The 14,708-nt window shown below is 44.8% G+C and overlaps 1 protein-coding gene across 1 annotated transcript; it reads right to left on the bottom strand.

Annotated features, from left to right (window-relative positions):
• Positions 1 to 935: 935 nt before the first annotated feature.
• Positions 936 to 9,534, bottom strand: dld (deltaD). Its single transcript, XM_022193545.2, has 12 exons — positions 9,001 to 9,534; positions 8,539 to 8,841; positions 7,726 to 7,786; positions 6,658 to 6,915; positions 5,116 to 5,176; positions 4,850 to 4,980; positions 4,562 to 4,731; positions 4,245 to 4,461; positions 3,961 to 4,134; positions 3,141 to 3,867; positions 2,722 to 2,977; positions 936 to 2,609 (listed from the first exon to the last, which is right to left on the bottom strand). Exons 1-12 carry the CDS (start codon positions 9,052 to 9,054, stop codon positions 2,604 to 2,606), a joined length of 2,418 nt encoding a protein of 805 aa, XP_022049237.1. The 5' UTR covers positions 9,055 to 9,534; the 3' UTR covers positions 936 to 2,603.
• Between the last annotated feature and the right edge of the window lie 5,174 nt (positions 9,535 to 14,708).

The raw sequence follows: 14,708 nt of genomic DNA, 5'->3' as shown, positions 1-14,708 counted from the left end.
AGGAGGCTAGCTAAGCGGTCTATGATTATGGGGTGTGTCTTTGTCTCATTTAGTGGTTCCACAAGGAGACAGTCTTCTGCTGTGTCAGACAAACACACACACACGCACACACACATGAATACCTCTTATACAATCAGTTAGTGACAACATATCCCCTGGCTTGAATTTGTTTGATAGTTTTTAAAGTGGAGCTGCAAATGTAGAAATGGCTGCACATGACTGTATGCTTTTATTTTTTGTTTTGCTGATACTGTTTTGCCATCCTTTAAAATTATGAACACACAAAAGAAAGTTGACCCAAGTGTTGTAATCGCTCTACTCCTTCTCTAACCCTCCTGTTGTCTTCATTTTTCGGGCATCAAAAAATCTTGTTTCCTTGTCTGAAAAAAAATCCAAAAATTCAGCAAAAAAAATCCCCAAATTTCTGAAAATTTGCAAAACCATCAAGAAGAAAATTCCAATAATTCCTTGAAAGTTTCCCTTAGAAGTTTAATTTTTTTAAAAAAACAAAAGCAAATTTAACAAGAAAATTCTTGTAAATATTTTCAAAAGAATTAGCAAAAGTCTTCCATAAAAATTCCAAAAATATCTAAAGTGATTACATATATATCAGTAAAACTTCTAATATTTTCTTTAAGAACATTCATAAAAAAAAATCAACCAATGTCCAATGAAATTTGCTGGATTTTGGTTGATTTTTTTGTGAATATTCTTAAGAAACATTCGTAACATTTCTTTTTTTCCACCAAAAAATGTTCAAAGATTTCCCACAAATGTTGAAAATGTGGACATCGGAAGTTTCACTGTGAAAATGTACTTTTCCCCCACATTTTCAAACTTTAAAACGGATCAGTTTTCACCCGCAGGGCAACACGAGAGTTAAATGCGAAAAAACAAGCATGAATAAAAATAAAATCATTCAAGACCAGTTGTGCTATATTTCATTCCTCTTTTATTTTGGAAAAATATTGCGTGTTTTTTTTTCCAGTAATAAAAATGACAGGCTCTGTACATACGACTTTTCTCTTAAATACAACACAGTCACAGTGGTCTCAAGTGCCTAACACATACATGCATACATACATACATACATACATTATCTGCCAAATAAAAACAATCCAACTTAAATTATAACAGGTTTAACAAAAAAAAAAACATCACGACCAAATGGAGCACAAATAATTACATAATTAAATTAAAAGAATACATCTTTCTTTAGATAACAAATAAAATAAAAAACCAATGATCCTAACCAGCGGCAGGCGGGTTGACGGTGTCCTTGACTTGGCTAATAGTGGAAGAACTGGGAGTGAGGGGAGTGGCAGTGGGCAGTGCATACATTGACACCATACACAGGCATTACCTCTTCTGTACACACACTCACACACACACGCATGCACACACACACCTCCATAGTGCAATGAGGTCTTGGCAGTTAAGACTAGTCCTTTATAACTCGGCCTACTTGGAACAATAACAGCATCATTAGAGGTCGGGGGAAAAAAGGCCAAACTGTCAGTGTTGAGTAGCTGCAAGATTGATGCGACCTTAATTACACTGATTCCAGGAAACTTTTCTGTAAATGGATATGCAGCAGATTAAGTTCAACAACAGAAATCACAGAGGAATTAAACGTCACATTTTTTGCTTGATTTGTTTCACCTCAATTGTTCTCTAATGCTGAAAGTGTTTCCTAAGTTGCCCTACCCAAACGTTGCCCTGTGTATCACAACCTTCAGGGGTCAGAGGCCAGTATGGCCCAACAGAATCCATGTTGGATCGATCTGCAGTCACTACTGGAGTCTTCAGTTCTCTATTTTCTGCTGAGAACCAGCTCAGCCAACACTTTCTCTGGCAGTGCTGCAGAGTTAAAGATGCTCAGCTGCAGCAGAGGTCCCACTGTTTATTTTTCTTTCTTTGTGTTGTGAGGAAAGCTCCGATTAAGATTTATAGAATGAATTCTTAGGAGTGAGCACAGCAGCACTGGGACTTCTAATGTTGCTCCAGCTTCACCCTCCACTCTGCAGCACAGCGCAGAACATGAACTACTCAACATCCATATCAGATTTTACACTGCATTGTAAAACCACAGCACATAACAAGTACTACAACGGTACTTCAAAAGTTCTCAGTACTCCAAAGGTACTACATTGTTCATTCAATCAGTACGCCACGGTACTACAATATCATCGGTCAACATCCAAGTCAATCAGGGGAGAAGAGTTCATCCTGGTTCGAGCAGTAAACAAGCTCTTCATCAGTTCTCCAGCAGCCTGTGTCTGTACAAAGTCTGTACGAGTGCCGGTACTGTCTTCTGGCGCTTCATCCATCGCACTGAGTCAGCCTTAGACCTACATCCATCGAAGGTCAAAAATATCCAGAATTCACCCGTAGTACTGAGTGTACTTAGTCCTTGCCAAGTCAGTACAGACTGCGCTGGCTCATCAGCGCCTTGGCTCAAAGTCCTCTGGTAAATCCCAGGGAACAGCAGCAAACAGCAGGAGTAAAACCTCCTGGAGACAAGTTGAGCTCTACTGCTCAGGGCTGGTGTGACTGGACCGCCATCAACCAGAGAACCTGGTCTGGTCCGGTCTTGACTGGTATCATACCTGTAATACAGATTTTTACAATTTTTACAAGTTTGTTTTCACACAAACATTGGTAGAAGTTCAATTATTTGGTGAACTTTTTGGGCACATAATTCCATTTTTGTGTCCTCACCTCTGTTGCGATGATACATTCATCCTTCTGGTCCGATATGACGTAGACGGACTGGTATTTGGTGTCGGTGGTACACTGGTACCGGCTGTCACTGGGACTGTTGTATTCCACATCACTGCTTGACTGGAATTTGACATCACCAGTCGACTGGTATTTGAGATCGCTCGCAGCATGACAGTTCAAATCAGTGGAGGACTGATATTTTGCTTCGCTGCAGCTTGGTGACTCTGCTGCTGCTTTCTTTTCTGATGTACCACTGTGGAATAAAGAACACAAACAGGGTCACAAATACTGTCATTCACACAACACATGCTCCACTCTATTTAGGGAAATACAGGCTCTTCAAGCAGCTTAGTTTAAGGCATGCACCATTTTAAAGCAGTGTAACTATGTAAGTACATATTTTGACATCTGTGTACCTGTTGCGTCTCTTTCTGTATGTTTCCTCTGAGTCAGACTCATCTAGCATTTCACATTTGGCCTCTGGCTCATCATGGTCCTCTTCTTTACACAGTGACAGCTCCTCAGGCCGGAGCTCATGGACCAGGTTGTACTCCACGCTGGGGTAGCGAGTTTTAAAGCCATTCTTCTCTGATCCGTTGAGGCCACTGATTCCACTCAAACCACCCAGTGACCCGGCAAGGTCTGAATGATAATCTGCCTTCTTGTTGGTGTTTTTAATTGACGTTGTCATCATAGGACCCAGTTCTTTGTCACTGCGAAGGCAGTTGTTGGTGGTTGTCAGGTTGTTCATGGTCTCACGGCTGTCACTGTGGACACTGTCACCATGGTGACTGTGTCGCTCCTGCAGTTTGACCCGAACGTAGACCACCAGCACTGAGCAGCCGATCAGGATCACAAGAACAAGGAAGACACCGGCACATACAGCCGTCCAAGGAAATCCGCTGTCGTCATCCTCCTTGTCCTCAGCATTTGCAGTTTCTGGGGAATATCGCCGATCTGGTCCGTCCACAACTGGCTGGCCCCTGGGAATATCTGGTAAGAGGAACTGGCAGTTGTGACCGCCGTAGCCGGGCACACAGGCGCACACATAGCGACTGCCACGCTCATGGCAAGTAGCCCCATTGTGGCAGGGATTGTGATGGCAGCGGGAGATGGGAGAGCTGCAGTTTTTACCTGTATAACCTGAAACAGATTGAGACAGAGTTTGAGAGTCTGATACAAAATTACATAAAACACAAATAGAAACACAGAAGAATCAGTCGAGTGCGGTCATACCTGGAGGGCAGGTGCAGGTGTAGCCATTGACTCCCTCCTGACACGTTCCACCGTTCTGACAGGGGAAGGACAAACAGTCTCCAGAGATGCTGATGCTGTCCTCACAGTTAGGACCTGAAAACCCTTCAGGACACTGACAGAGATAGGAGTTCACCAGATCCACACATTCTGCACCTTCAGAGGGATTTGGATAAAGAACAAGGATTAGTCTCCAGATATTTTAACTCTAGGTTTAGATGTAATTGTAGGTGTAGGTAAACATGCAAACACAGACGACAACGTACCATTTAGACACGGGTTGGAGGAGCAGTGGTCGATTTTCTTCTCACAGTTGAAGCCGGCATATCCCATCGGGCACTGGCAGAAGTAGCCACCTTCAGGGTTGTCAACACAACGGCCACTGTTGAAGCAAGGCCCATCTGCACAGGTATTGGCACTTAACTCGCAGTTGTTGCCATAGAAACCAGGTGGACAGGTGCACTTATAGCCACTGTCATTGTCCTATATTGGAAATAATGTAAACAGTGGTTACACACATAGGCTTCTTTCCATGCATGCTTTTGTTTACACGCCACCTCTCCTCCTCTAAAGTGATACTCACAGTGCAGCTGCCTCCATTGCGACAAGGATTTCCAGAACATTCATTGACCTGGATCTCACAGCTGGCTCCTGTGTATCCAGGCAGGCAGGAACAAGTGTAGCTGCCCTGACCAGTGTTGGTGCAGGTGGCTCCATTAGCGCAGGGTTTGTGGTGTGTACAGTAGTTCAGATCTATAAACACCAACAACAGTCAACATTAATGAACAATCCAGTTAATATATGAAGCAGACAACGCTGACTGCATCCTATGGGAGGCACAACTACAGAGTAAATCTGTCACTAAACTCACCCTGGTTACAGAAGAGCCCACCCCAACCCTCCTGGCAGTTGCATTGCCAAGGTTGTTGGCAGGTACCATGGAGGCAGCCCGGGTAACGAATGCAGTCATCACAGTAACGTCCACTGAAGCCCACACGACACCTGGAGGGAACACATTCATTTAATACTGTTAATAACAGAAACAAGATGCATTGTGACTAGTTAACCACTGGATGATTGATTCTTATATTTATCTATGAAAACTACAGATCCATCTAAGCAGTTTATTAAACTTACTTGCACTCTCCTGGTTTATCACAGAAGCCATGTTCTTCATCACATCCAGGGAGGCAGATTGCTGCAGACAGGAAACAAATAGTGCCAGGTGAATCATGGGAAATGGGAATGTTTGCTCTCCATCAATCTCCCATTCACTGAGAGCCTTTTCAAACTGCTGCCTGCTTGCCTGTGTGTCTGGTTGGTGCCCAGCATTCTTATCTGCTGTGGGTCTTTCTGCCTGTCTGGTGTCGCGTCTGTTTACCCTAAATGTGTACCTGACCAGCTGTCAGTCTGTCTACAGTCTCTTTTATTCTCTCTTTCTACTTTCTACCGGTCGTAGAGCCTGAATTGACCATGTTTGGTAGCTTCTCTGAACCAAACGCAGCTGCCAAAGTGGCAAAGAGTAAGGTCTGGAGGTAAATCAGGTCATTCCTGACCTCAGACTTACAAGTGCTGATGTCTTCAGTGCCACAAAAAGTTGCTGTAAATGTCACCTTCCAGCTTCAGCAGCCATAAAGGGAGCTATGGCAGTTTTGGTCACCAAACAGGGGAACCAGCCAACAAGCCCTCTCTTTTAACATGGTTGCTCTCCAACACAAAAGCGTCCCACACAAAGCCTCCTTTCTCCCCTTGACTGTGGGTCAGAAGTCCCTTTTCTCACCCTTGGCCCCTTTCCTCCTCTTCTTCCATCTCCCTCCTCCCCCTGATCCTCCTCTCCTCCCTTACTCCTCCATCCACCTATCCCCTCACTTCTCCTCCTCTCTTCTTCCTCTCTTCTCCTGTCTCTCCTCACTCCCCTCCTCCTCCTCCTATTCCCCCCCCCCCCCCCCCCCCCCCCCCCCCCAGGGCCAGCTGGTCTGTGTGGAGCTAACCACCAGACAGCTGCTCCATTGTCTCCTCTCACCACAACAATACACAGCCCCACTCGGCCAATCACCAGCTCGGGCCACAACAATACAGGACCCCCACTTGGCCAATCGGGGAGGAGGTTTGGGGCGAGGAGGCCCCAGTGGTCTAATGGAAGGCACGCGGCGTGTGAATTACTGAGGAGCCACTGCGGCTCATTAGAATGGAGGCCTCTGGTGCTATGGGATAACTAACTGACGCCTGTTGCACACGGGCCCCATATTATGAGGTGGAAAAAGTCCCTAAACAATAAAGCGAGGCAAATGACTGTTGGGGAAATGAACTTTGAGAGGGAGTTTTACAAACTGTATAGAAATCCATAACTTTCAAACTCTTTATTTGGAGATATATAAAACTATTTTTCAAGATGGTAGTGATTTCAAGCTAAGCCCAAACTAATGTAAACTTGGAGTATTATTATTATTGCATTAATATTGAGCTTGTGTAAAAAAAATAGCACTTAAAAACTGATGACCGTGCTGCTCCTACAGCTTATCTATCCCACCAGCAGCTGCCAGTAGATTTAAATATTAACTCCTGCACTGAGGTGAACAAGTGCTTGTTCTTTTAAACTCATATTTATGGCTGTTCCTCATGCTGCTCCATACTGACTGAATGGTAGTGACTATTGGACTAATAAGCAAACCCACTTACGTTCTGTGCAGTACTGTCCCTTCCAGCCAGAGTTGCATATAATCTCTCCACGCTCGCCACAGGTGAAGTGTCCAAAAGCATCATCTCTGGGTCGGCAGAAGACGGAGCAGCCATCGCCATAATAGTGTTCATCACACAGGAAGCGATAAGAGTAGCGCAGCTCCGTCCTGCCTGATGTCTGCATGTCTTTGGACCACTCTTCTCCCACCGTGAGGTGACGCTGAGTGGTGATCCTGCTGATCAGACGCTCTGGGTTGTCTGTAAAAGTAAAAAATCAGGTAGCTTGTTATGAATCATATGTTGGTAATGTTCGAGTGATTATTCAACTGCATGATGCTCTGCTGGTGCACACAAAGTTTAAATGATCTTGTGATGGCTGTAAGTCATCAGTTACATTCCTTTTGTTTATTACATGTCAGTTACATGTTTGTGTTTTTAAATATGAGGTTGCCGTATGGTCAAAAATAAATGATTTTTAATGGTTCAAAGTGGTGGATCCTGTTGTCAAAATGAAAACAATTCTTCTGTGACCTCTTTTATAAACAGAGCCAGATTTCACAAATCAAAATGTGGAGTCCACCTGGTTTTCCTTCATGTTACCCTCCACCATATACACATTCAATTAGTGATAAGAGTAAAACATAAAGATGACAGCAGTAAACCTCACCACAGGGCCAAATGTTTGACAATGTATTAGAAATGAGATTCTTATTATCATGAGGCACAAATAAATCTACAAAAAGTACCTGAATGTGGCTGTTGAGTGTCATTTTCCGTCATATACATGATGAAATATTGGCTCTTTTTTCTGTTGAAGGCAACAGAACTAACTGTTGTAACAATTAAACATTATCTTAAAAGTAGATCAGTGTGTAGTAATTCATACATGGCCACCAAAATGTCACAGAGAAAAACGACAGCAGACATTAATCAAACTTGGTGTGTCCAGTTCATCACTAATGGCTGAGCACTAAGTGAAAAACAGGCCACACCAAGGAAAACAAGGCCATCATCAGCCTTCTGCTCTGTCTTTGAGTTACAGTGCTGCCTTCTCTGGCTGTCACCCACCTGTTGCCAGGTCGTCCAGGGAGTCAGTGTGCAGAGCTTCAATGATCAGTGAAAACGTCCCCTGAGGAGAGACAGAGAGAGAGTCAACAGCTGCTTGGCCTGGAGGCCTCTCTCCCTCCGCAGGGCAGCAGAGGGCCATCAGGAGGCCTCCCAATAAACTTCACAGCCCAATTCCCGTGTTGATTAGCGGCCTAATAAGGCCTGCTACCTGCTCCTTTTTCACACCCCTGCCACTATCACACTCTGACACTGCCGTAAAACCAAACGAGGCGGAATTTCACGCTGCGCTGCCAATGATGTGCCAACTCAGAGGATGTTAAATTTCCCACCACGGTTGGTCGGAGGAGAGAAGCGTTTGGTGAAACACCCCCTCCTCCTTCTCTTCTTCTCTCTCTCTCACACACACCCTCCTCCCCTCCCCATTTTATCCTACCAAAGAGCTCAGAAATACTACAATAGCCCCTCTCACACACTGCTGACAAAGACCCTCACAAGTGTTGAGTTTGGGAGCATCTGTTGCGTTTTACACTCTTCAAAGCTAATACGTCCCACTGGAATAATTTCACAGTCTGCTCATGGTTTTCATTACCTACTCCCTAAAAATGTAGTATGTAACAATTATCACATCAATAAACTATCAAATAAATAAATGCACATTAAATAATCTACATGGATCCTCCAGGAAAGTTGGCGTCCTTGGAGGCAAAATGCCAAGAAATGTGAAAAAAAAAATGCAGTTGAAGTTATCTTTAAATCTGAGGGTGTCATTAATACATTCTGATAACTAATAATCCTCATAAGATAAGTACTCACTGGCCATGTGAAGCCGAAGGTAAATCGGATTGGGTTGGTGAAGCTCTCCGCGTTGGTCTCCGGCACCTGGAAGGAGTTGGATCCCAGGACGGGAGTCACAGCCCAGCCGTAGGTGCATGGAGGCTCTGGGGAGACGTTGGCCTGATAATGCTTCAGACAGACCCGAAAGAAAGTCTTGCACTCGCACTGCTGGTGGCCCTGCTGATGAGTGGAGCCTCCCGGGCAGCAGTTGGCGTTCCCCTGGATCCCCTTCTTGTTGAGAAACTCCTGCAGCTTCAGCTCAAACACTCCAGAGCACAGAACCTACGAACCAAAATCAACCCAGTAAGACTGAGGCAGGTGTGGTATTGGAAATATGTATATATCAATCAATATAAAGTGTGCATTTAAAATGTTACTGTGAAATATATGCAAACAAACAGCGTGCGTAAAGACGCACTATTTACGCCCTTACGGACCTACCTGGCAGGTGAGCATGGACAGACTGACAACCAGGAGCAGACACAGGCGTCCCATTGTATTGACAGCCCCTCAACAAGCAGTGAAAGCTCCACAGGTCCGTGCACCCAGACTCAAACAATCATGGAGAAAGTGTTAAAAGCTTTCCGCGATGTCACAGTCAAGGTGAGTGTTTTTACGCACAGGAGAGAAGATGAAGTGAAACTTTATTTTCTCCTTTGGTGCGTCTGTCTTGCCTCTCTATTTTCCCATAAGAGGCGTGAGTTTTTGACAGAAAAAAACTTCAGTGTAAAGTAATCCTCAGCAGAAGGATCCCCTTGTAGAAGCGTGAATGAAATTCCCGATGAAATGTAAGAGTTAATTCCAATCAGTCGGTGTGGACGCAGCTTTCGATGGCCTTGTTTGTTTTTCCACTTGATTGCTCATCATATGCTGATCTTGAACACAGAAAACGAGTCTCCGTCTCTCTCTGCTTCTCCTGCTGTAACAGTGCGTAATGTCTGATGTCTCTTCTGCCCTGCGCAGGGTTTTATACCGGGCCAGCAGGCGAAGGGTAATAAGATGCAAATGAGCCCCTCTGCTCCTCTTCTTCCCCTCCCTCCGCCACCACCACAAGTCCGCCCCGGGGCCATCACAAAGAAAGAGGAGGGGGAGGAGGAGGAGGAGGAGAGGGGGTGCACACAACTTTTTCTAAACCCGCCCCCCTCCTCTCTGTCTCTCAAAGGGACAGACCAAATGGCTAGTGAGCTGTTAAATGTGCAACAACCCCTTGTTTCCCCCCCTGATGCCTCCCTCCTCCACATCACACTCACACACACACACACACACACACACACACACACACACACACACACACACACACACACACACACACACACACACACACACACAGGACCCATTTACATTCCGACAAATTCTTTAACCTCTGCACGAAATCCTCCACTGCTCCATCAGGAGATTTATATACGCAGCAGCCAGTCTGACGGTGGCTTCTCATATTTGGGGTTATGGTAAAGCCCTGGTTGGCCCCGCTCCTTGCTTGGCCAGCCGGCCAGCCAGCCCGTCCCAACTGCGCTACAACGACCATCTGCTCCACCACATTCCTATGGTGATACCCCTGCCGTGGTTTTCACATGTTCACAGCCCCCCAAAACAAGTACTTCTGCTCCTATTACCTTATCTTTATTTCTCCGCCTGAAGACATAGCTATCCACGTGCGCACTCACCTTATAAACAGCGGCTGTTTTCTGTGCTACAGTAACTGTCTTGTTGGCACCCTGTTCGGCCGATTTAATGGGAAATAAAAATGTCAGATAGGATTTGTTTGATCAATGCGAGTTTTGTGATAATGTCACTGTTAGGCGCACTATATGACACTCTATCACCCTTTTCCGAAAAATACCACGATCTTTGTTATCGTTTTTTCCTACCGAATTCCTATATACTACTCTCTAATGTCCATCTTTCTATTCACAGTCTTAAATTACAAATTTTGTATAACTGTAATCGGATAGAGATCAATTTTTGGGGCTCGAAAGCAAAATATTCTCTGAGATAAAAAGTGCGTAAAGACGCACCAAATTACGCACACTGGCTACAGGCCAGCACACCTAAAACCCTGTTTTCACCGCATGCCTGTGTATTTCCCCTTACTGGCTCTTTGGTAGAGGCAGTAAAAAAGACTTGGTGGTGTGTCACTCGCGTGGCTGTCATTAAGGGACTTTGTGAGGAGCAGGAGGAGGGGGAGGAGGGGAGTCATAGAGGGAGTAAAGTTTTTTTTTCTTTGTGCTTTCAGCTGTATGGTAATTGGGTCGGCAGCACCTGCTCTCCCACAATAATACAACACCAGAGAGAGAGAGAGGGAGAGAGACTGAGGGAAAGCATGGAAGGGTGCATAAACAGTAGTCTTACAATATGTTTGATAATGAAATGTCATATATTACATGCAACCACATGAGATTAAACATTACAGACTCCAGCAACAAGACTGAAAGTGTCTGTCTGCTAGGATGGCAACATGACACCAACTCCCCACATGGACTCACTGTCTAATTTGCATATGTGTGTATATCTGCAGAAAAATGTGGGGAAGAAGCCACACTTGTTGGCATGATGTTAATACGAGCTTATCTTCAGCTGTGTGGTAACTGAAGATCTTAGTATGCCATCAATCAAACAACCTTGTGATGTGATTCATTAAGTTTAAGAAAGGATTCAATAATAAATCAAACTCCTGTGGAAGTGTGGAGCTTAAAGGATGTATAATACATCTGTACAGGGTTGATTCATGTGTGATTGTATGACCTGATGGTTCATAAAAAAGGAAATGAAAGCCTGGGAAGAGAGCTGCTGATTGGACAGAGCAGTTAATTGGGTTTTGGTGCCACACTTGTCAATCAACTCAACCTCAACAATGCACAGATCCAGAGAGGGCCTCCTTTCTGAATCATTTCTTTATTAATGTGTTGGAGCAGCGGAGTCCAGAGAAGAACACGTGTCTCTGCTGCATCAGAGTGCAACACCACTTTTGATGTTTACACATATGAGCAGAGGGAGGAGGAGGAGGAGGAGGAAGAAGAAGGGGGGGGGGGGGGGTCTTAATTAACAGCTCTCACTGAAGCTGTTCCCTCTGCATAGCATCACTGTTTTGGTGTCCACAAATAAGGCCTTCATTCACACTCCACAAACCAGCATATGGACAACTCTGAGCCTGCCATGTCAACACATCCAGAGCTGCAGTCCCACATCAGCGCATAAAAATGAAGAAGCCTTGATGACCCTGCTTGGTTATTCCCTCTGGGTCAGTGTATAGCTGCCTGTGTCTAATGTGGTTGCGTGTCCTTGATGTGCTCTTTACACCCCTCGAGGCTGATTGAAAGGCCTTTAACCTTAAGCTTTAACACTATTATCCCTGCCTGCCACCGTCTTCCCAGATACCAGTGTGTATGTTTAGCTGCAGGACGCGGCTCCAGCCTGCTCATTTCATTTAACCAGTTGATTTCAGCCCCCTTATAAATAGAATGCAATGCCCCGACGTGGCGTGGCGTAAAATCTCTTCTCCCAAAGCCTTTTATTTACACTCATCCCGACTTTCAGAGGTCTTTCTCTCCCTCTCTGTATTAGGCCAATATACTATCAGTCATTCATCACCATGACGTGGCACACATTTCCCGATTACGCCACCAAAGCGTGACTGAGAGGCATGATGGGATGCAGAGTGACTCTCCTCCTCTCCCCCATCCTCACTCACCAGCACCAAGACGTTTTCCCCTAAAACGAGATTCTCTGATTGTGTCTTAAAGGAAACAGCAGAAAGTAGAAACTCCTCCCCTCTGATCCCACTGTGTGTGTGTGTGTGTGTGTGTGTGTACGCGCGCGCGCGCGCGCACCCATCGGGTTAAGAAATGGTTTAACTGGAGGTCGATTGTTTAACTGAAGTGCTTCCGTGTGTGTGTGTGCGTAAGTGCGTGTGCGCGCGTGTTGGCCAGTGCGTGTGTGTGTGTGTGTGTGTGTGTGTGTGTGTGTGTGGACCAGCAGCTCTGTGACACGCAGGGTAACAACAAAGGAAGAGGTCTCGCGCCCCGCCGCCCATTCATCCCTTTCTCTCGCGGAGTAATTCCCATTGATTCCTATTGAACGGCGAGTCGCGAGCCCCTCGGGGGAGAACCGTGTGATTTGTGAAGGGTCGCGAGGACAAGACACGCCCCCTCCTCGAGCCCCGGCCATCTGCTCACCAAACACCAAAACATGGAGCAACTACCAAATGGTTCCCCTCACCTCTGTCTTTATCTAACCATCCTTCCATTTCTCATTTTTCCTCTTCTCCCTTCTCTCTGCCATCCCGAGCCTCCTCCTCCTCCTCTTCTTCCTCCGTTTCTCCCTCCACAGAGGACGCCTCTGGAGGTGAAGCTGCTGCTTGCTCCCAGGGCCAGCTCACAGTGGAGGCATGCAACGGGTATGAGGTGGCCATATGGCCTGTGCGTTTGTGTGCACGAGTGTGTGAGTGTGTGTGCCAAGAAATGGATGGATGGCTGTCGTGGGAACCTTCACATCATCACCATCACACCAGCCACACACACACACACACACACACACACACACACACACAACATGGCAAGCCTTGGACTGGTCAATTGCAAAAATCAAAGTTCGCAGGGACTCAGGAGCCAACAAGTGTGAATACTTTAATTCTCGTCTCCCACATGCACAGCAAAAATACTGGTTTTAATTACCCAATGCACTGATTGATAAATTTAATTTGTGTTTGAGAATGACTGAATAAGAGACAATATTCAATTTGATTGGAAAATGGTGCAGCAATGTTATTTTGTGAATCTGAGTCACTGCATTCATCGATCCTTCATTCATAGAATTTGCGATAGACATACAGATAGATAGATAGATAGATAGATAGATAGATAGATAGATAGATAGATAGATAGATAGATAGATAGCATTCATATCAGGTCAGAAACGTGAGACTCACGTCACCCACACAACACCTGAGGCAGCCCACTTATCACCCCTGTCAGGAATGCACTGACTTACACCACCTGTCAGCCTCCAAGTGTTACAGTAACTTATTCCAGTGTTGTTGTGTAGCATAGTATGATATTTTGACAGTCCACATGTCACCCTGTTCTAGTCTGGGCTATCAACTGATTTAAGAAATTAGAAAATGTGAAAATTGTGCATTTTTGCTCTTTAAATCTTTAAATGTCAGTGCTTCTCTTAAAATTCACCTTCTATAACTTAAATGTTGAACCTTTTTGTCACTGGGACACTTCATATTCTCTATGTTCCAGTTCTGACCTCATAGGAAGTAACTAATTAAGTGATTAGTTGAGAGCTACTTGAATTTGTAGTTATTTTGATCACTGAAAAAAGTGTTTAAGTGCATTGGCAAAAATGACAATTTTGCTTGAATTCACTTTTCACATTATAATATATAGTGAAATGTGAAAAACAAAGGTGAGGATTCTTTTTTTTTGCATTGTGGTTTATTTGTCAGACTAAACAGACAATTTGAAGACATCGTCTTGGAACATTTCCCCTGTGTTTACATATTTTACAGGCTGAATGTAATTAATAACAAAATAATATTCAAATTATGGTTCCACCATTATGTTCCATAGAAAATTTCGAGGTATTTTGTACATCATTTTACACCCTTCTCTGAATTTCACCATGAAATAGTTTTTGATTGGAATGTTAATTACATCCTTTAAGCAGTGCTTGACCACAAAATGTGAGTTAACACTAATAAATCTACTTCTGAGGATGAATCAGATTTGTGAAGATGACTAGAATTTAAATTCCCACAGGACTCTGGTGTTTGATGTGTAATGTTTTCTTTAAGGTTTGATCTGGACTTAAAGCAAGCAAGCAAACAAACAAACAAAAACTCATACATTTTGAACAAATCACACACTCCCTGCTCCCTGAGATCCCTGCCTGTGGTCCCCCAGGGGTCCTTGGCCTTTAGTTTGAGAAGCTCTGGCCTCCAGCAGCAGGATTAGCCAGGCCAGCTGCCCACAGAGACCCTGGGCTCTGGACGCTGACACCAGGCCTGACCCTGAGGTGGCTGCTATCAGGAACCCTGAGGGGATCTGGACGGCACTCGGTGTGTATGTGTGTGTGTTGTTCATTCAGTTGGACAACTGTTGAGCCCGTACAGATTTGGGCAGCGGTGTTCTTTGTATGGGTGTGTG

This window comes from Acanthochromis polyacanthus, chromosome 2 (genome assembly GCF_021347895.1).
Source record: "Acanthochromis polyacanthus isolate Apoly-LR-REF ecotype Palm Island chromosome 2, KAUST_Apoly_ChrSc, whole genome shotgun sequence".
Taxonomy (NCBI): Eukaryota; Metazoa; Chordata; class Actinopteri; family Pomacentridae; genus Acanthochromis; species Acanthochromis polyacanthus.
Note: the sequence above shows the minus strand (reverse complement) of the source record. Positions and strands in the feature narration are given on the sequence as shown.